General features: G+C 40.9%; 2 protein-coding genes across 5 annotated transcripts; one reads left to right on the top strand and one right to left on the bottom strand.

Moving 5' to 3' along the window:
• Positions 1-209: 209 nt before the first annotated feature.
• clic5a (chloride intracellular channel 5a) lies at positions 210-20,857 on the bottom strand. Of its 4 annotated transcripts, none has more exons than XM_079335996.1 (7): positions 20,480-20,857; positions 8,761-9,262; positions 3,126-3,235; positions 2,199-2,324; positions 2,021-2,127; positions 665-843; positions 210-384 (listed from the first exon to the last, which is right to left on the bottom strand). In XM_079335996.1, the coding sequence occupies exons 2-7, from the start codon at positions 9,259-9,261 to the stop codon at positions 220-222; spliced, it is 1,188 nt and encodes a 395-aa protein (XP_079192122.1). In that variant the 5' UTR covers position 9,262; positions 20,480-20,857; the 3' UTR covers positions 210-219. The 4 variants fall into 4 exon arrangements, with proteins under 4 accessions (XP_079192122.1, XP_079192120.1, XP_079192121.1 ...); XM_079335994.1 differs by lacking the exon at positions 20,480-20,857 and adding an exon at positions 12,122-12,232; XM_079335995.1 differs by lacking the exon at positions 20,480-20,857 and adding an exon at positions 12,122-12,210 and having other exon boundaries at positions 8,761-9,405.
• On the top strand, positions 12,753-15,363 carry enpp4 (ectonucleotide pyrophosphatase/phosphodiesterase 4; the record flags this gene model as incomplete). Its single annotated transcript, XM_079336539.1, has 5 exons — positions 12,753-13,001; positions 13,158-13,262; positions 13,563-13,761; positions 13,881-14,048; positions 15,080-15,363. 5 exons carry the CDS (start codon positions 12,753-12,755, stop codon positions 15,361-15,363), a joined length of 1,005 nt encoding a protein of 334 aa, XP_079192665.1.
• Positions 20,858-22,244: the final 1,387 nt, after the last annotated feature.

The raw sequence follows: 22,244 nt of genomic DNA on the forward strand, positions 1-22,244 counted from the left end.
CACATTTAAATCCAATAATCTTTTGAATTAACCTCCTGTGTTAATGGTAAACTGTTAAAAAACGTGACACCGACCTCCAATCTTATTAGTGCAGAACATGACTACGAGTTCTTTAACATGCCCTGATACGATCTTTGATATGATGGTCTATTTAAACACATTCAGTACATTAGAATTAAAAGGAGATTAGGTACAATAGTGACTGTTAATGTGAGGGCTTCATTTTCCCAACCTCTTTGCTACGTCATTATAGGCTTGCTCAATTTCCACGTCAGCTGCGCACGTGTTGGTGAACTCGTCACGGCTGTAGGCGTTGCCAAGGTAACGCCACAGCCCTCTGAATTCAGACGGGAGGTCATAGTTTCTGTATTTCTTTGCAACCACCTGGCAAATAAAAGCAGTTGTGATATTAATGAATTGATCATTCAAACTTTTTTTTTTCTTTAAAGCATGAAATCCCAAGAAATGTTATCCAATGACATTTAAAATAGAAGTCTAGATATTACGCTAGACACTTTTATAAAGAGACCAAACGTTAGCCACAATGAGTAAACACTTCTTAACATTATCAACATTCCTACTAACTCCAGAGGAACCAAACTCATTGGTGCCACATGGCTAAAAACGTGGTATGTTAAATATACACAAACCCAGAGCAGGTTACCTTGACAACGTGAAGTTTGGGCAGGAGATTGCAGTCAGCCAGCGTCAGTTCGTCTCCGTCCAGGTATTTGCGGTTGGATACTCCATCACCTCTGTGTCCATCCTGAACCTCGTCAGGAAGCGGACTGTTTAAATAGTCATCCAACTTTGCCAAGGATTTTTCTAGACTCCTTTCCAGAGCTGAAACACACAGAACAAAAACAGATCCAGAAGTTATCACAGTTCATCAGTAAGGAATCATATACACAAACGTTTATTCTCATTGAATCCGATTTACTCTAAATTTGTATTGGTTGTCCTCTATTTTAAACTTCAGGATGCTGATATCCCAGCATTCCTGGAGAAGGCCGCTGTGTTAGACCCCAGATTCAAATCCAAAATGGACAACAATGAAATCTGGGACAGAGTCAGTGCAGCAGCAGTGGCAGCAAACACACCAGCAGCAGCAGCAGATGTATTCAAATTTTAAAATGCCTTTGATTGTAGGACTTTTGTTCTTGCTCTGTGTTTTACACAGTGAATTTATTTTCCAGCTGTCAGAGTGGGAGGAGACAGAAGAAGATGACTACGGAAGTTTTGCTTATTGTGCTGAATGATGATAGATGGCATGAAATATTTAATCCAAGACTTGTGCTTATGTCCATGATTTCAGACTCCACCCATAAAACTGCAAAAGAAGACAGCCCTATAGGAACAATTTGGAGAAGAGGACAGTAAGCTTCTGTCCATGCAGCAGCAGCCCCATGTTTCCAAAGCCCAAAGAGTAGATCCAACTACAGTACATAGAAGCCTTCCTCCCATCCCAATAAAAGACAGCGCTCCCCTCTGGTGGTGGATGAAGAGGGACACATTCCCAATGGCGTCAGCCTCAGCTGAGAAGTATCTCTGGGACTAAGCGTCCTCCACACCAACTGAGAGGGTGTTCTTCACAACTGGAGACACCTTAAGTCCAGAACTATCTCGCATCCTTCCTGCCAAGGCAAAGGTTCTCATTTTTGTGTAGAAAAATTGTGAATCTACCAAAGTTGATAAGTGCAGCTGTACTTTTGGTTAATATGTTGTTGTTGTTGTTTTTTTTTACAGAAGAGCTCTATGTTTTATGGCATTTGGATCAAGTTAAATACAAAAGGAGCACTGTAAATATTCCCAAATGTTAGTAGACAAAGTTTTATATATTGGGAAACTTGTCCAGTAAAAAAATGTACAGTATAAAGAGACAAAGATAAGACGTGAAAGAGTTAAAGCAACTAAACCCATTTGAATTTTTTTATTCCTTCACCAATTGAGAATCGATAAGGAATCGGTATCACTATATTCTTATCAATTCCCATCCCTAGCCATGATACACAGTGCTTACCATGATTTTGATCCGGTCTTGTGTTTTTGACGTAAGCTGAGAATCTGGCAAATATGTCTATTCCAGCTGTGTTGGATTCACGGTTCTTTGCTGCAAGTTTGGGGTATCTAAGAGGGGAAAACCCAAGGTTATTATTTTCACACTGTTTGCTTTGTTTGTTCCTGTGTGTGAGACGTACTTTGGTGGGGCCAGCCTGTCCTCCAAATACTCCTCTATTTTGTTGACATCAGTGAGAACTTCCCCTTGGAAGGTGAGGAAAGGTGGATGGGTCCCTGGAGCCAGGTTGTGAAGGTCAGCAGGTTTCCTAATCAGATTGAATCCTGTTTTATCTCGAAGTTGACATTTTAGGAACGATTTCATAACATTTCAAGTTCAAGGCAACAAATATTCTAATTCTTTGTGTGTAATCAGCTGCACTTCTCGCTTTCTAACCAGAGCCCTATTTCATGATGAGAATAACCAAAAGAAAATTCTTTCATTGTAACATCAAAAATGAGAATGACAGAATTTGAAAGCATTTTAAATGAAATAAGAATGGCTTTGAGAGCTATGTTAATGCAAGGTAATGTTGATATCTATTTTCAGTTTCACATGAATACTTGCTGAGGGTTTAAAACTGAATTAGTTGAGGACTTTTATTTGTAAAGGGACTATGTACAATATTAACCATAAATGTTGCAATGTGATGTATTGTACCAGAGTTAGCTTGGAGCTAGTTTACATCAGCAGGTTTCCCACTGGCAATGCAAATTTCACAGATTATAATCCACTGCTGTGGTTGAAAGGCTGTCAGCCCTCTGAGGCCCTCTACTGGCCTGGAGCTGCAAAGAGTTGCCAACCTTGCCTGTTGTTACGCCTCTGCACAGAGTTTTAGCTTTCAGAGAATATTTAACATTTTTCACTGGATTTAAATGTAAAGTAAAATTAGATGTTTCTCATATACGAACTCTGTAATAAGACTTTAAGGCTGAACATGGGATTGGACATTAGAATTAGAAATAGAATTGAATTATGTTGAAGTGATATCTATTTGCATCCATCTATTTTTGTTCCTTTGATTTATTGAAGCATTGTGGTGTTTCAGATAGGAAATATATCTCCTTACCTTTTGAGGTCCACAGTGGTGACATTGAAGACGACACCTTTCAGCCACAGGATCATAAAAAGACGCTGAGAGAAGGGGCAGTTTCCAATGCTCTCCCCATCGATTCCAGCCTGTACAAGCAGAAACACACATTCACATATATACATGGTAAACTAAAGCATGGATCAGGTTGAGCACACTGGAGTGTAAGTCTTCGTTCTGACTCACTCCACTTTACAAATTCACTTACATAAACATTAATAGCTGGTTACAGTCCCTCTACTGGGCACTATGTGGAGCCTGAGCAAACAGCTTTTCCACCTTGTCAGTTTGTGACAAACCAAAAAGTGGATTTATTTTTTTTTAAACTGCCCTCCGGGGACAAATGAAGTTTTTTTTTTTATAGATGTAGTGGTTCTGCTTATGTTAATTTTATTTTTTTAGATAATTTATTTAAAAATAAATGGATGAAAATATCCAAATAACTTCAACGGACTGGTTTAATTTCTTAGAGCTGAGCAGGCGTCCGAAAACAGCGTCCACATTCATTCCTCAGGAGACTGTTTTTTTAAACAATCGTGGATTTGTTAAAATTGCTCACTATAATAAGATCCAGTAGATTTATTGTGTATGTGTCTGAATGCTGGTGTGTAGAAGTGCAACAGGACACTGTAATGAGATGCCTCGTCCAACATGAATAATCCACACTGCTTCCATTAGCCGCTTCACTGCCTGTTTGGACTTCTTGTTCCCAAAATACTTTCACAGTGAATCAGCCACAGAAACGATATAGCTACTGTCTGTACACGACACAACACGCAATTCACAGATTTGCCAGATTTCATAGGTAGGTAAATCACATTTCATTACAAATACTAGCCAAACTGTAATACATACATGTAATACATAAGAGCTTTTTGTTGTGGTTGAAAATAAGCAATGCTCCTTTACCACGCAATTATGTCGTCCATGTGGATTCTCTTATATGCAATGCAGTTAGTGTTGTGTCATCTTATTTGCCATTTTATACACAACGGTGCGATGCAATTCACATACGCCTGCAAACATGTGATATGTTGCAAGAGCTTAAACTTGCATTGACACAGTTACTGTGAAAACAGACTAAAAGTCAATGTCAGGGGTTCCCAAACTTTTCAGCCCGTGGCCCCTAATATGACGATGCAAGAGACCGGGGACTCCCATTGTCCCTGGAGGTGGTTCAAATATTCGACATTGCGCACAGGCCTCTCCACATATACTTGCATGAGGACACTATGCAATAGTCCAAACACCATCATATTTCTGTGAATATTTTCAAATTAATGGGTGACCTATACAATTGTTTAAAAAAAAAAAAAAAAAGTAAAAGTTTTTGGGAGGAATCTCGCGACCTACCTAACAGTGTTTCGTGACCCTCTAGGGGTTCGCTTTGGGAACCACTGGTCTAAGTGCCCTTTCCAGATTTTAAGTTAAGGCTGCTATAGCTTCATACGTTGCATACACATTAAGACTTTTTTTTTGTTATTTAACTCCCTTTAAAAATTTAATTCGTCCATTGTCTTTTTTTTAAATTTTTTTTTTACTTTTTGCCATTATTTGATTGGACAGAGGATAGAGTAGGAAACCAGAAAGAGAGTGAGAGAGAGAGAGAGAGAGAGAGAGAGAGAGAGGGTAAATGACATGCAGGAAAAGAGCCCCGAGTCGGACTTGAACCTGCACCGCCCATCTGAAGGATTGTATCCTCTGTATATAGCTATCTGTGCGCTGATACGTCCACTTTTTTGTTTTTTTAAAGATTTCTTTTTGCTCTTTTCTTGCCTGTATTGGAAAGATAGGACAGTGGATAAAGTCTTAAATTAGAGAAAGAGAGAGAGCGAGGAATGATATGCAGGAAAGGAGCCACAGGTCGGATTCTAACCTGTGTCGCCCGCTTGTCCAAACATGAAGCGCATGCACTCACTTTTTTTTTAAAGTTCAACAAACACCTGTAACTATCTTCTCCTTGTAAAAGTCATTTCCAGAGGTGAAGCGATATTTTCATATTTCACAAATAATTTTTTCAGGTAATGTAAAAAACAAAAAATAATAATAATCCAACTCCCACTCCCAAACTAACACACATGCACATGCTATGCATACTGTTAAACTTCACACTGGTACCATACCATACTGTGCATAACCTTTATCAATTTCAGACCATTCAAAGTTGCTGCTCTGAAGACTGAAAGGAGCGCGGTAATAATTCATGAGGAGAGAGAAAAAGAGAGATTGTCTATGCACGTGGGTGTCAGGTTAACACACACACGGAAAATCAGCACACAACAACAACAACAACATGGCATGCACACGCTTAAAGGAGCCAACCCAACACACTCAACAGTCTTCAGAGGCTTTGTGTGCGTACTACATGCAGCTTTAACTTTACTATTTCAGGCAGAACGGTGTGTGGCATTTGTCCAGGAATCGTTCGATCCTAGTTTAAACAAAATGAATCTATACCATCACTAAAGCTAATACACATAACAGTTCCCACCTTGACAAATAGCTCAATATCAGGGTCCTTGTCGTCCTCAGCTGCAGAATCCGTCATGGTCAAGTAAAAAAACCCCACAAAAAATCCACTCCTGTCCTGTGAGTTTTGTTTCCACAAGTGTGAAGATGTGTGTTCGTGTGTATGTTTGTGAGCAGTTTTGTTTTACAGCAGAGTCTACTCCTGGTCCATGCGTTGAAGTGCGCTTGGTCCCATAGCAGCTGTGTCGGAGTGTCAGCTGAGGACGAAAGCCAACGTGTGTGTGGAAACAGAAGAGAGAGAGAGTGTGTGTGTGTGTGTGTGTGTGTGTGTGTGTGTGTGTGTGTGTGTGTGTGTGCGTGAGGGGATGAATTTGTACCCCAGGCCTCAGCAGTGAGGCGTGATGGTGCTGGGCAAAAAATAACCCCCTTGGGTGGGGAGGGGAGGGGAGGGGAGGGGGGTGTCACTAAAGGCATTAATGTAGTCAGGAGGGAAAGGGCAGGACAAGTCACCGAAGGGTGCCCTACTCCTCCCATCGTTTCCAGCTCTGATTGGGAACATAACCGGGTGACTTTGAATCATTAGGAGTCATCCTTTCCAACTCAGACTCATCAGCACCCTTGGGTCTCATGTTGTGAATTCTCAAGTTGCGTCACTGCCTCACCCAACCGGCCCAACACAAGGAACACAGGAGCACCAAAAAGTCCTCAACAAATGAACACTTTGACCATTTCAATTCAGAATTCTAACTCAACATGTGTGACCCGTTTTGAAAGATTTACATCATTTGACCAGTTAAGTGTTTAAGCTTGAACATGTGCTCTCTTTCAGTAAAGCTAAGACTTCATTTCTTCCTAATTTCTCAAAAAGCCTTCACTTTAAACTGTGTATTATTTAAAACATTTTTTTAATTAAAAACCCTCTTAATGCTTAAAGCTCCTGTAAGGAATTTTTGACTGTCTATGAAACACATTACAGTTCATCGTAATGACTATTTGAGCATTACGGACAGGACTGACAAGTTCTATATTGTATTTTTACATGACTAGGATTGCTGTCGCAGGGTAGGTGTCAGAGGGTACAATGTACAACACGCTGACGAAACGGCGCTTACGAACACAGTATAGCTGCAAGCAAGCAACGCTGAACGGGGCCTTGGGGGTTTGAAATATGAAGCACACCAGGTAGCTTTGTGTTTTTGGACTGATGCATGTCATACAGGTCTTACCGGGATTAGCCAATAGGTGGTGCTATACATATACTTCATTTTTGTTTGACATCTCTCAGCAATGCAACGCAGCCCTCCCCTTAGCAGCCTTGCAGCATTCTGCCCTGCCAAGGCTTCTAGACAGCTGGCCAATCAAAGAACAGTGGGCACACTGGGAAGGGGGGGCGGGGGGGGGGGGGTCTTAAAGAGACAGCACAAACCATTTAAAGCAGAGGTGAATACAAGGGCTTCTGTTGACACCAGTAGAGAATAAATGTAAAGGAAAAAGAAATTCATAATGATATATATAGTTACAAATGTTTAAAGCATACAACATTAATGTTTTTGGGTGATTTGGTACATGTTGATAAAAAGGTGTACTGTCCCTTTAAGAACGTGTATGTGCACTCGATACTCTGTTGATTTTGTTTACGTAGAGCTTGCCTCTCAGTGATCAGTTATTAGTTACAACAAGTGAATTACTCAGCCACGTTCACATGAAAATCAGTGGAATTATAACTTTGAATCCGAGTAATAAAACAGAGATTTTCCTTTTTTACAGCGACGTTTCTGGAGTGGACTTTTGTTGAACTGCATCGTCAGAGCTGACTTGTAAGCTATTGCAAGTAAGAAATTGCAATTTCTCAAGACAATTCTAACATCTACAATAAATATTGACCCTTTTTTTTATTAGAAAAATATTTATTTCTGGGCTTTTTTCCCCCTTTATTGGAGAGCAAGGACAGAAAGAGTGAGAGTAGAGCCACAGGCTGGACTCAAACCCGGGCCGTGCCCACGTTATGGACTATAACCTCCATACATGGGGACGTGTGCACTAACCACTGCACCACCAGCGCCCCCAATATTGACATTTCTTTAAGTTGCAAATCAGTCAGAGCTCCTTGATAGGTTTCACAGACTGACAACATGAAAGGTCAGAATTAGGATAATGTGGTACCTTTAAACTAAGTCCATTGACAACACAATGATTGGAAGTATAGTTATGGGCAATAGTAGACCTCAATAATTAATAATCTACTGAAATGACTCAGGGTTATATTGCTACTTTATAAAACCAAAGTTTCAAAGGTTCAGATTTATGATCTTCATTCAGCAAATGGACTTTAGCATGACATTTGTGGATGATGTGATAAATGAAGTGAGTGTGATAAAGGAAACATGTTGTAGCGATTCATATTTACTGAATGAACAGAAGAGTCGAGACTAGAGAAAGGTTTTCCAGGAAGCTGACCGCCCAACACAATAAGTAAGTATAAGTCACATACACAGGAATTCACATGGCCATGCGACAGGAACCATCCCAGCACTGAGTCAGAACATTCTTGTCAGTCCAACTGAGGTTATATTAGGAACGAGACACACACACGCACGCACGCACGCACGCACGCACGCACGCACGCACGCACGCACGCACGCACACACACACACACACACACACACACACACACACACACACACACACACACACACACACACACACACACACACACACACACACACACACACACACACACACACACACACACACACACACACACACACACACACACACACACACACACACACACACACACACACACACACGACATGATGTTAAGACCTATAAATAGGCGCTTGTGCGAGAGGTGAGGTTTGCACGTCCAGGCCCGAACATTAAGTCCAACTCTGGATGTGCCATGGTAAAGTAAGAGACACACAATCACACTATCACATGCACACACACACACACACACACACACACACATTTGGAGATTGTTACTGACCTTGCACACTTGTTCATAAGCAACTGATATGAGTATGCTCATGGCTTTACAAGGCATGCAACTTCTTGGTTTGCTCATGCACATTGCGAGTTCTTTTTGGCCGATACAAACACACACACCTTTAAATATCAAAAAGTCAACTCAAGGGTCGTCTACCTTAACATAAAGTGTGACTTGATGCTTGTCTTCTTCCTTAGGTACATCCTTCTCAGAGGCCGATGAAGAGGACGAGGAAGAGGACGAGGAAGAGGAGGACCTGCGGGAGGAGTCTTTCCTTACCAACACAGGCTCTGGAGAACCCCTCCCCAAATTCAGCTCTTCGATGCGCTTCTCCACATCTGTCTTTTCCTCTCCACTATGCCCGTCCTCCGTCTTCTGTTCCTCTTCATCTCCAGCATGTGAGGACGATGAGGAGGATGAGGAGGACGAGGAAGACGAGGAGGACGAGGAGGCACTCCCTCGCCTCTCCTCTGTTGGTGGGCGAGGTGGAGGGAGAGAAGGAGGAGCGGGTATTTCTCCGGCAGCTTCCTCGATGTTTTCGTAGTGAGCTGCCAACTCTGAGACGTCGGGCGCCTCGTAGGCCACGTCGTATATCGCTGAGGATTGGTTCTGGTAGGTGAGGTCAGGGTTCTCGTACACGTTCTCAGTGGGATCCATTCTGAAAGGAGAGGTCGTGCCAAGTTGGTGAAGCTATCAAGGTGTGCAGCAGAGTGACTTTGATGCCAACAGGGCCGGTCTTATCAAACACAACATCGGACTTTGGACAGGGCAGGCAGGGAGTCATCGCCAACAGCAATGATCCTTAAAGGAGAATGCAACATGACACAAAGATTAAGAAGTCAGATTGCATGAGCACAAGGTGCGTCTTTTAAAGAAAAAAAAAACAATTCTAAAAGAAGCCCTGTTTCTTTAATACTTTCTTTTAAGTTTAATTAACTGCTTTTGATTTAAAGCTCCTGTCAGGATTTTTTAGCTGTTTATAAAATACTGTGAAAACAACAAGTATCCCTCTATATCAGCTTTAAAAGCACGCTGAACCATTATGGACAAAACTGAGTGTTTCTATTAAAAAAGATGTCGATGCGTGAATCTGCTGTCACAGGGTAGGTGTCATGCAAAGTGATTTGACGCGAGCTTGTTTTACAGTTTCCGACGCAAACAGTCAACGACGAGCGATGTGTTTGACTGTTAAAAATAAAGCAGGAGGAGATTTCTTTCAAGCGTATTGCGAGAAGCATCTGTGAAAAACTTTTGGTTTGTGTTCATTTTGGCGCCCCCATGTGTAGAAAACAGTACCTGCTTCTTGCTCTGTACATATATGTATATATATATATATATATATATATATATATATATGAAGGATGTTTGAAGAATTTAAAAACAAAGTGCTATATGGTTGGCGAATACAGTCAGTTTCTAGTTAAAAACATAATTAAAGAGGCAAAAACAGCGTTGAATGCCTTCTTGCTCGTACTCACCTTTTCAGTGCCGCCCACAAAATTTCTATGGAACTGAGATCAGGGCTTTGTGATAGGCCACGCCAATCCCTCGACTTTGTTGTCCTTAAGCCACTTTGTAACTAATTTGGAGGGATGCTTGGGGTCATCGTCCATTTGGAAGACCCATTTGCGGCCTCAACTTCCTGGCTGATATCTTTAGATATTGCTTCAATATGTCCACATCATTTTCTTTTCTCATCTATTTTGTGAAGTGCACCAGTCCCTTCTGCAAACAGCCCCACAACATGATGCTGCCACCCCGATACTTTACAGTTGGGAAGATGTTCTGAGGCTTCATGTATGTACGCATGTATACTTCTGACTTTGATGAAAGTAATGAAGAAATACACAACAATTCTCTGTCTCTTTATTCTGACATTTCACAAATACAAAACACATGTTAATATTTATTGATTTAAAACAAAAAAAGGTTTACTCTGATTTGATGCTTAACAATAAAGAAGTGTATGTAAATATCTGGTTTCGATGCTGCCTGACTAGCTGTTTGCAGAATTTCCTGTGGGGGAAAAAACCCCAGAATATTTGCCAGTCTGGAGTACAATGTTGCATTGTAATGCAGTGTGTTAGTACACTGTGTAGTTATTTGTCATGCTTTTCTAATCTCTACTATTTACTACGACACTATCTCATATAAGGGTTTTAAAAAATAAAAGTTATTTGACAAATAAAACTGAGCAACTCTTAAGACTTTAACGAAAAAATAGAAGATGTAAGTTTAATTCAACCACACCCATGCTTAAACAAACTCTTTAACAGTACTTCAGCAAGAAACAGGTCGGACCTGTTGTCCCGCCTCATACTGTCTCCTGCCTTCATACTGAGAACGAAAACGAAGCACAGAACTTCGTCTCGTGTGACATTGTTTCGTTTAAGAAGGGGAATTTATTTTGAAAGGCCATACAAGGACTACTGGTTACGAAACTGCTGGCTTGACAACATCAACAACAATAGTTTTGGTTAATTTCGAGGAAGTAGAAGAATGATGGCGCACATTGAATAGAGTGAATGGAAAAGTAATTCAGCTGAATTACCTGGAGGATGTCATTTATTAACAGGTAACGTTATTGGACGGACTGTCTGTAATATGTTTATTTAAACCTCAAAACGCAACTAGGTTAATGCTTTTTTTTTCTAACCCATTACACGTTTAACTTAAACATTTACCAACTTTATGATGTAAAAAAAAAAGTAGCCTATGTTTGAAAGATTTTTTTTTATTTCAAATTTAAATTAAAAATGATAAATTTGTGTTAATTTTAGTAGTTGACAGTAAGTACAGTGACTTCCTGGCTTAGGTAGCCTGTAGTGTCGCTGAAGAATGCAGACTACTTCAGGTGGGTGCCGGTTACGACACTGGAAATAATAACGCTCGCGCAGGTTGACCTACGTCCGTCATATTTTGTGCCTAAATGTTTTTTTCTAAAAAAACAAAACAGAGTGACGGTACAACCACTGCATACAATAAGAACAGGACGCGTTCAAATGGATTAATGCACTTCAAAAAACAACGTCTAAAATGTACACAGTGTACAGAAGTTTGTCTAAAGTTTTTGTATTTAGAAACAAGAAATTACACAATTATCGGATGCATTGGACTTCTCTTTTTGGTGCTATGGTAGGTATCACATATATTTTTTAACTGATTCTGATATTGTGACATTAGTTGTAAAAAAAATTTAACCAACATGACTTGTAATTTTAATTTATTAAAACAAATGTTTCCATATGAACATCCCTAACTAAGAAATGGACATGGTACTAATCATATCTTTTGAACAGGTGCTGTTTTTATATTGAAAATCTTATCTGTGTTGAACAGACCCTTCAGCTTTGCCATGTCTGAACTAAACTAACATGTAATAATAGATTACAGTTTTATTTCACTTCCTCTTAGGATGTTACGGAAATTACTTCTGGCTTTCCTGTGTGGCGTAACAGCTCAACAAGCTCCTCCACCTTTGCTGCTGGTATCGTTCGATGGCTTCAGAGCAGATTACCTGCAGAGGTTCCCAATGGTGAACCTGAAGCTCCTGTACAACCAGGGGGTTCTGGTGGAGGAGCTCACCAACGTCTTCATCACCAAGACGTTTCCAAACCACTACAGCCTGGTAACCCTGCTGTTCTCCACAGCTGTTTATCTGATTTAATCACTTATTTTCTCAGTCTGTGACATCACAAGTTGGATTTTGGTAAGAAAATCTCCTCCCCTCTCCTGGCATCTCCTCCCATTGACTCCACCTCCAGTGGACCTGAATTTCCCTCGGGATCAATAAAGTATCTATCTATCTATCATTTAAAGAGACGCACACACCAAAACGGAGCGTTCAGAGAGAGCTGGTTTCTACAGGGTCACAAACCTCCTCTGCTGCTTGATTCATGTTATATTTGAACCAAAGCACAGCACAGATGTTTCATTTAGCACACAGGGGGACTATTTGAAAAGGGGAAAAAATTGTGTAATATGTCCCCTTTAATAATGTGTATAGGGTGTGGGCACTATAAAACACCCTTTAAATGTGCTTTGGGGTAAGAAAACTTTACAAATTAAACCTCACATTGTAGGTCTTTGTTTTCCCCATTCAGGTTACAGGGCTGTACCCAGAATCTCATGGCATAATCGCCAATAACATGTACGACCCTGTCAGCCGCAAGCTCTTCCACGCTGGCGGACAAAATGAACCATGGTGGTGGAGCGAGGCGGAGCCCCTCTGGGTCACAGCCCTGGACTCTGGCTACAAGACGGCAGGGATGATGTGGCCCGGGTCAGATGTGGCCATAAGAAACCGCACGCCATCGCACTTCTTGCCCTACAACTCTCACGTGACGTTTCGGCAGCGTTTGGGGAACGTGACAAACTGGATTCTTGGAGATGGAAAGGTTGAGGAGTTAAACGGCGTATTTCCACTCCTTATTTTCTTTTTGAGCCTTACAAGATCGGATTTCCATTCGCTCTATCGCACCACAAACTACTACTACTGATCATCAGTTAAAAATCAGCAGACATTGTCTGACACCTTCTCCATATTCCAACAGGAGGAAGGAGTGAAGTTTGCAGCTCTCTACTGGGAGGAGCCAGACAGATCAGGTCACCTTTATGGCCCTGACAACACTACAGAGATGGCTAAAGCTTTGAAGGAGGTACAGCAATCTGCAAAAGAATTAATCAAGCTCGTCAACCCCCCCCCCCCCCCCCCCCCCAAAAGTGAAAAATCAATATCCTTCAATGGTATATACAATTGTTTTTAAAATGATTTTGGGAATCGTCCTGGGCTTTAGTCTATGGAAACGCTGCAAAATGCGTGCCGCACCGAGACGTACTGAAGTTGGTGGAAACGGGGCTTTAGATGCACAACTTTACTTGTCGATCTGATGTTAAAAGAAGCACATTTAATTCAAACTGCTGTTCCCAGCAATTATGCATGCGCTTTTTGAGTTCAGGTTGACGACAACGTCGGCGTACTGGTTTCAGAGCTGAAGCGGACTGGTCTCTGGGGTCACATCAATGTCCTGATAGCCAGCGACCACGGCATGGCTCAGTGCTCGACGGAGCGCCTCATACGGCTGGACGACTGCCTCAAACCAGAGAGCTACACGCTGGTGGACTTCACCCCTGTGGCAGCCATTCTCCCCCATGAAGGTAACCATAAAACAACGAGAAGATTGTTTTGGTTGTAGTATAGAAAGTCCAAATTTGCCTCTCTTTTCTTCTGTGGCATCGTTCACTAAAGTTCCCATTTCAATGCGTGTGTTTTGCAGATCCAGAGGCCATGGTGGACCTGCTGAATAAGTGCCATACTCATATAAAAGCGTATTTGAAAGAGGACATCCCCGATAGGTTACATTACAGCCACAGCATACGAATACAGCCAATCATAGTGGTTGCTGACGAGGGCTGGACCATCGTGCAGCGAGGGAACAAGCTTGGTCGTTGTGCGTATTTAGCTTTTTTCAACAATGTTTGTCTTAATACAGAGCTTTGGCCAAGGACATTTTTAATGTCACTTGTTATCCACTAAGGTTATGTCCATTGTGACCACTTTCGAAGACTTTTCAAAAAAGTTGCCCCATGTATGGAGGCAGTAGTCCTTCAAGTGGGCGGCCCAGGTTGGAATCCAACGTGTAACTTCTTACCTTTACATTTCAGATTCTATCCCCTGTCCTATCGCTGCATTTAAAGGCATAACAATATACACATATATATATATGTATATTTATATATATAAAGAAGTCTAAAAATGTTTAAAAAAATGACAGATGTGTTCTTCCTGAACTTGTTGTATTTAAGCTAGCAGACCCAATCATTCAATCAATATTATTACATAATGTAAAAAACAGCGTGCCTTGCAAAATGTGGGACTGTTCCTTTAAAATGTTGTTTACATCAAGCTGAGATACAAAAGTGGTCCTCCATACAAATGTTCAAGATTTCAAATGAACACCATGAGACCGTGCAGCAAACATGAAGCTATTGTACAAGTGCAAAAAACTGCAGTTCATCTGGTGTCCACTTGAGGCAGACCTCAAAAGCCAAGAATCTCCATGAGGTCCAGTTTAAAATGTCCCTATTTACAGCAGAAAGAAAGCTGTTACAGACCGTTTTTAAAAAAAACGGCTCTGGACTCCAGCTCTCGTTTACCCCCAAACAATGTACAAGGTATGATTTTTTATTTTTTTTAAAAATAATTGCTGATATCAAAGCTTGGAGTTATGCTTACATGTGCATAATTATGAGCATGGCTGATTTTAACTAACACCTGGGTGTGTTGTAGCTGTTTGTTAGTAACGAACTAAAAAAATAGATTAAGACAGTATTTTCAATATGTCACACACCACCACTGGGCTTTTAAACTCTACCTCAAAAAGCAACGGATGACATCACGTACACAACGTTCATTTTATTTATAAGCAGCTCACAGGCCTTCCACTTATCAACTCTCTCTGTTTCTTACCACTAGTGGGTGAACATGGCTACGACAACGCCTTCCCTAGCATGCACCCCTTCTTGGCAGCGACGGGGCCGAGTTTTCGCCATGGTTATCGAATCAGCAGTTTGCAGAGCGTGGACATTTACCCGCTCATGTGCAGTCTGCTGTCAGTGCCTCCGCGGCCCAATAATGGCAGCTTGACCCGAGCCCGGTGCCTCCTGGCTGCTGAGTCCTGCCTGGATGTCGGTGTGATGATCCTGCTGTTAGTGGGCCTCCTCCTGCTAATCATCACAGTTGCAAGTAAGTCGGAATAACGACAACGATGTGTGTGGAGCGTCTCTGCAGTGGAAAGACGCAGTTTTGTGCACGTTTAGTGGAAAAGCAAAACGCGGTAGACCTGTAAAAAGATCAAAAAATTTTGCAAGCAGTGGCGGAGCTAGACTTTTTTTTTAAAAATTGGAACGACCCAACTGGGGCACCGACTTCGGGTGGCCTGATGAGGGGTTATTTCATTAAAAAAAATTAAAAAAAATTAAAAATATTGATAAAAATACAAATCAAACATTTTGAACTGGAATGAAACGAAAAAACGCATGAACAAAAAACATGAACTTACAGTATTGCATGTTTACAGAAATATCTAAAATGAAAGGAAATAGTGGAGAAACTTTTTTTTGTTTTTGTTTTGGACCTTTAGATAATGAGTGATACACAGCGTACTCAACATTTTAGTGCCCACGCACCATTTATACATGAGACTCCTTTTCTGTGCTGTACATTTATGAAAAATGTTTTGTCACTGCACTCTTTGTCTGTGACTGACCATCAGAGTGACGGGTCTTCTCTCTTTAGTTTTGTTTAGGTTGGTGTGCCGCAAAGGTGGGTCGGACCGCCTGATCTTACTGAACAGCACTGAGTCAGATCATGGCAGTATATGACATGTCTTCATTTCAACGGGGAAACACTGTATGGAAAAGGGTGATGGGCAGCATCACTAAAACCAACAACCAGCACTCTCTTCACGCAAGTGTCAAGTACAACGAAAGCCTGGTGAGCAATAAGTGGAGGAAACTTTTAAAATGACACTGAACATTACAGCTGCAGGGACGGCTGACTGGTACCGACCGTTCAAAATGTGCCTTTTCTTCAAAACCTATTACAATGGATTTATGGAGGAGTATTAGGGCCACTGAATTTTTTTCAGAAATGGGATTTTTTTCTGAGGAAAAAACCCCCAAAACATATATAATGTGCTGGAAGTGAGCAGCATTTTTTTTTACTGGAATGTATCTTATTGAAGGGAAATATTGACATTTTACCTCTTTTTTTTGTAATGTTACCTTTTGCCAGCAGAGGGAGCCGGCAGATCATTTTTCAATATATGTTGTATTTAAATGGGATCCTTTTTTCACTAAAAAGAAAAAAAAACTTAAAGTGAATGTTGGCATCTTGCTTTTTTAAAAAAAAGTATCCTTTTGTCTGGAATAATCAGGTCACATCGTGGCGCAACAGTAGGTGACAAAATAGGGAGACCACACAGTCTGTAACATTATTCAAAGTATTATTTAATTACAATTCTTCTTTTTTTTAACACATCCGACAAATTGAACTTTATAATGCAGATTTTTAAGTTTAAATGTCCTAATACTCACAATAACGCCAATCACACACCTCCCCTGTCGGACTCAGCATCAGCAGCCTCGGCGCCTAGGAGCAATTTAAGAGGAAGAAGGGAAGAGACTGCAGAGGAGTGTAACAAGAAGTGAAGAGGATATGTGGCATGTTAGAGAGTTACAAAAGGTGCACGTGACAGAGCATCAGCCATTATATTACCTTTTCCTTTAAGGTGCTGTATGTTCAAGTTATATGGTTGCAAAAACAGCTCATCTCATGAGTCTCTGATTTGGATTTTGTAAAGAGTTAAAAAATGTCAACGGATTATGATCAGTAAATACTCCGGGGTCAAGGTAGACATGGAAATGTTGTAAAGCCAAAATCAATGCCAACGCTTCCTTTTTGCCATTTGCTAGTTGTGCTCACTACAGTACAAGGACCGACAAACTTGGCTTGAAATGGTGACCCAAGTATCGGCAACAAAGCCAGCACTCGATCACCCTCACTGAACTGACGCATCTCAGATTGTTGGTCATACAGATGCTTCATCTTAGCCTGAGATTTCACTAGTTTTTGTTTTGCCAATTGACTGGCAAAGTGTGTCGAAAACCATTTACATACTCAATCAAATTCACCATCCACTCATCTCGAAGCACAGTCAAAGGTCCACGTACCTTATGGCCAAAGACAAGGTCATTAGGACTGAACCCAGTGCTCTCCTGACACACTTCCCTTGCAGCCAAAAGCAACCATGGCAATCCTTCCTCCCAATCCCTACTCAGCTCAGTGCAATATGAGCGCAACAAAGACTTGAGAGTTTGGTGAAAACGCTCCAAAGCACCTTGGCTTTGTGCGTGATAAGCAGATGTTTGACTTTTAACTGCTTCAGAACTTGTGAAAACAAGTGCAATGAGAAATTTTACCCCTGGTCACTCCGGATGATTTTCGGTATACCAAAAATCACATTGAACTGAGTCAATGCTTTAACGACTGATTTGTCTGTGATAGTACGCAACGGATATGCGGCAGGATAGCGTGTAACCTGACACATAACAGTCAACAGATACTCAGAACCAGATTTTGATCTAGGCAAAGGTCCAACACAATCTATGATCAAATGTTCAAATGGATTATCAATCACTGGGATTGGATAGAGAGGTGCAGGCTTAATACACTGGTTAGGTTTACCCGTCACTTGACATGTATGGCACGTCTTAATGTAAGCCGTCACATCACGCTTGAGGCGGGGCCAGAAAAAATAGCGCAAAATGTGATGGTGCGTTTTATCAACTCCCAACCTCTGACCGGTCTGGTCATGAGAACACTTCAACACTTCATTTCGTAACTTAGTAGGAACCACTATTTGGACGACTGGAACACCAACACTGTTGGGACCCTGGGAAGCCCACTTGCATACCAATACACCACTCCACAGAAAGTAGCCAGAGGCTCCACTTTCAGCTTCACTGCTAGGTTCTACTGAGGCAAACATCATTTAAAGATTCATCAGCTTTCTGCTCAGTGATGAGCAGAAATGATGTACATCTAATTCCACATCACACTCTTCCTTCTCCTCTGAAGAAGTGCATTTAGCTTCCTGAAGCCACAAATACTTCAGGAAACTCCTTTTCACAATCATCAGTTTCATTTTTCACAGGTCTCAACTCAGTAGGTAGGCAACCATCAGCCCAAACACAGTTGGCAACCAAATCATCACCAAGAATAACTTTTATTCCATCTGTAGGCAAAGCAGGCCAAACACCAATTTGGACATCGCCATCCTCCAGGCCACATGACAGATTAGCTTTGTGTAAAGGCACACAGAGAGGAATCAAACCCATTCTCCGTACCAGAACACAATCCCCGTCTCCTGAGAAAAAGGCAGCACAGAAGCAAGAATAAATGAATCTTTTGCTCCTGTATCACGCAGGATTTTAACAGGCACCATACGGTCACTATCCTGGAGTGCTACAAACCCGTCAGACACAAAAGCTTCAAAACCAGAATACTTCTCAGTATCATGTTCAACTGTTTCCCAAGACAACTGCAACATTTCGAACAGGAGCACTGAGAGCAGCAGGTTTGACATATTTACCACCAGTGCGACTTCTGCTTTTTAGGAGAGGACAAATCAGCCTTCCAATGTCCCCTTTCATGGCAGTAATCACAATCAAAACCAACCGATCCTTTGCCACGGTTCATCTTTGCAGACTCCGACCAAGATGTCTTTGACAGATTACCATTAGCTTTAGCATTATCCAAAAAATGTTGTTTCCCAAATTTACCTGAGTGAGCCAGCACACAGTCATCTGCCAGAATGGCAGCTTCAGAAGCAGTTTTTACACCTCTCTCAGCAACATGAGTAGCAACTTCAGGTGGAATGCAATTTTTAAATTGCTCCAACACCATAAGATTACACAGGTCTTTAAAAGTGTGCACATCCAAAGAAGAGCACCATCTGTGGAAATGTTTATTTAGATCCCTTGAAAACTCAACATGTGATTGTTTATCAGATTATCTCCAGGACCTAAAACGTTGCCGATAAGCCTCTGGTACCAACTCATAAGCCTTCAACACTGATCTTTAGCAGTAGAATAATTCTGACTGTCAACTGCACTGAGTGCTGAATATGCTTCCTGGGCCTTTCCTGTGACTAACAGACTGCAACATAACTACCTGGTCAGCTTCAGGCCATCCTCTTCCACTGGCAACACGCTCAAAAAGAGAAGAGAAAGTGTCTGGGTCTCTCTCATCAAACTTTGGAACAAGACGCAAGTTACCAACCGAGTCAAACATTCTTGGACTTTGGTCAACTGCTGCTACAGGATCACCTGAAAACCCGGACAACCTACCAGCCTTGATGAGATCTAACCGGTACTGCTGCAATTCTAACTTCTCCTTTTCTAAAGACTGCTGAAGCCTCTCTCTTTCAATGCCTAATGTATCTCTTTCCATTTTCAAGTGCAATAGCTCCTTTTGCTGCTCAAATGACAAAGCCACCGAAGGAGGAACCACAGACTCAATTACTCTCACTAGTAACTGACGAAACAGCATTTTCAATTTAAGTAGCCCTTAGATGCTCTTTAATGTCTATTTTTAACCATTTGTCTTCAAGATCAACGTCATACTGCTTAGCGAGCTCTAAAAGCTGCTCTTTATTCAAACAGTTCAACAGCTCCTCAGAGGGAGAGTCGACAAAACAAGAAATAGAAGCCATCATCGGACAGTATTAATCCCTGTGGTGCAATGAAACTTAAAGCTTCGCCGCTATCTACCTACCCCAAATCTGACTAACTACCCCGTAGTCTTCATGCAGCTACTGGTGGTGGGTACTTAAGGACTATGCAGCGACCCCTTTGATTACAGGGAGGTGACCCCGAGACAACTGCTCTAACCGCTTTCACTGCAACACTAACCCAACCAATAAACCAATCCCAAAGGAGAAACGTTCCTTCATCCTACAAGGGAAAGCTTTAATTTGAGCGTTTGCACATGAAACAATTAACACTGTCAAATGGCTCAAATTATCGCAAAACTGTCTCCTAACCTTTAACAGACAGGACAAATGCTCTAGACTAAACAAATTGATGAACTAGACAAAATACGTCAATCAAATCTGTAACTAGTCAACGAGACTATAAGGCCTCCCAAAACTAGTACTTAGCAAGTTCAATGCTCAAAGTCAAATACTGACACTGTTTCACCCTCTATCTCCTAAAGGCGAGCCCTAAACCTTTACAAGTGCAGCGAAATGCAAAAAACAGAGGTGACAAACCAACAGCAGAACATACAAGCTTCTTAACAAAAGAAACTTACCTGAGCTGGACGAGCCTCCATTTTGTCACATCGTGGCTCAACAGTAGGTGACAAAATACGGAGACCACACATAGTCTGTACCATTATTCAAAGTATTATTTAAGTACAATTATTCATTTACAAAGTGTTATGGTTGTGAGAAAGGTCAGTGTTTATGCAGTGAGGAGTGTGTGTGTGTGTGTGTGTGTGTGTGTGTGAGTGTTGGTGAGTAGCCTGCTCAGGTGTGCTGCATGAGAGTCCTCCTCGACTCCACCCACATACCTGCAACAAGGAGAACATAGCCAGCAAAGAAAAAAACCAGGAAGAGGCCGACTCTGAGGCCGTCACACTGCATTTTAAGGTGATATGTTACCAATAAATCACTGTATTGTTTAAAGGCAATAATTACTCTTAAAGCTACACTGTACACTGTAAATGGTTATTCTGAAGAGGCTGATTTCTATCCATAAAAGCATTTAGATGAAAATAATTTCCAACAAAAGTCTAAGTTAGACGTCATACCAGTGGAACAAGGTGATATTTACGATGAGAAAATAACATTTCGTTTCACTAGCCATGTAAAATGAACCTTGTGATGGTTATTTAAAGGATCTTGCAGAACAGCTTGAGACGAGATTTCATTTACTTAAGAAAATGATAGATGATTAAGTTCAGTGAATGGTTTGTAATCTGGCAAAATCAATATGCAGCTTCCTCCTACAAATAGGGTCATAAAAAACAAAACAAAACCAGTTTGTCTCATAATCACATGTCGATTATGAGACGATATTCCTCCATCCTTCAAAACCACATCTATGTGCCTCGATGTTTGCATTCATTGTACTATGTTAAATATACAAGTGGAACAGCCATACAATGGACAGTTTAAATTATTCTTACAATGAAACAATGAATGTCTGAATTATTCTACAATATTTGCTGCGATTTAGGCTGTGTGTTTCAAGCAATTTCATGTGGTTGTACACATGTTTCTAGTTTCTCGAACAGGATGATTTATAAAATAATGTATTTGTTATGCCTCTTAATTTGCACCCTCCTCCATTTAGATTTTATCTGATCATGTCTTATCATGCCTTTAAACCTCTCTATTTCAGCCCTGTTCAAAACAGTCTGTGTCTGTAGCTTTAAAAGCTGACCACGCCCCTCAAGAAGGGCTTGGGTGGCTTCAGGGGTTTCTGGCTCTGTCTCCTATTGTAAAAGGAAGAAAGGCAGATTTAAGAGGGCTCCCTAAACTGCAACATGTGACATATTTTCTTTGTTTCCCTTTTCAGAGAACATGTGTTATTAATATCTGTCAGGACCTAAAGACAATTTCAACCAAAATCTTGAAAAGTGTATCTGGAGAAAATTAACAACCCTGGCTTTAATATGTGTAAATGCTGTTTGTGTGCATCTAATTTTGACAACTGGACCCAAGGTTGAAAACCAGTGTTTTAAAGGTACAGTACATCATGTCATAGCCACTTTTAATTTGTTTGATCATCAATGTTACTGTTTTGTCTTTTTTTCTTTTGAAAAGTGTAAAAAAACGTCATGGAAGGTATTTAAGAGTTTTCCTGGAGTTCAATAAAATTTTGAAAATGAGTAAATGGATTGAACATTGGACTTCCGTGTTTCAATTGAAACAAAATCATATCCAGTGGAAAAAGAAACACAGAAAAGGAAAAGCAACACACGAGCGACACACATTTGGAAAAAATGAATTTATATTCCTTTATATTTTTTTTTCTCCATTGCAGTCACAACAATACAATGTAATAAATGG

This window comes from Symphodus melops (genome assembly GCF_947650265.1).
Source record: "Symphodus melops genome assembly, chromosome: 23".
Classification (NCBI taxonomy): Eukaryota; Metazoa; Chordata; class Actinopteri; order Labriformes; family Labridae; genus Symphodus; species Symphodus melops.

Excerpts from the sequence above, each read along its gene's own strand:
- clic5a (XM_079335994.1), bottom strand. The coding sequence starts at position 12,201 with ATGAAGACGTTGGTGAGCTCCTCCACCAGAACCCCCTGGTTGTACAGG. Across the intron at positions 3,236-8,760 it reads AAGTCACACTTTATGTTAAG|GCTGGAATCGATGGGGAGAG; the intron begins GTAGACGACCCT and ends CTGCTTGTACAG. Across the intron at positions 385-664 it reads CCAAACTTCACGTTGTCAAG|GTGGTTGCAAAGAAATACAG; the intron begins GTAACCTGCTCT and ends TTTATTTGCCAG.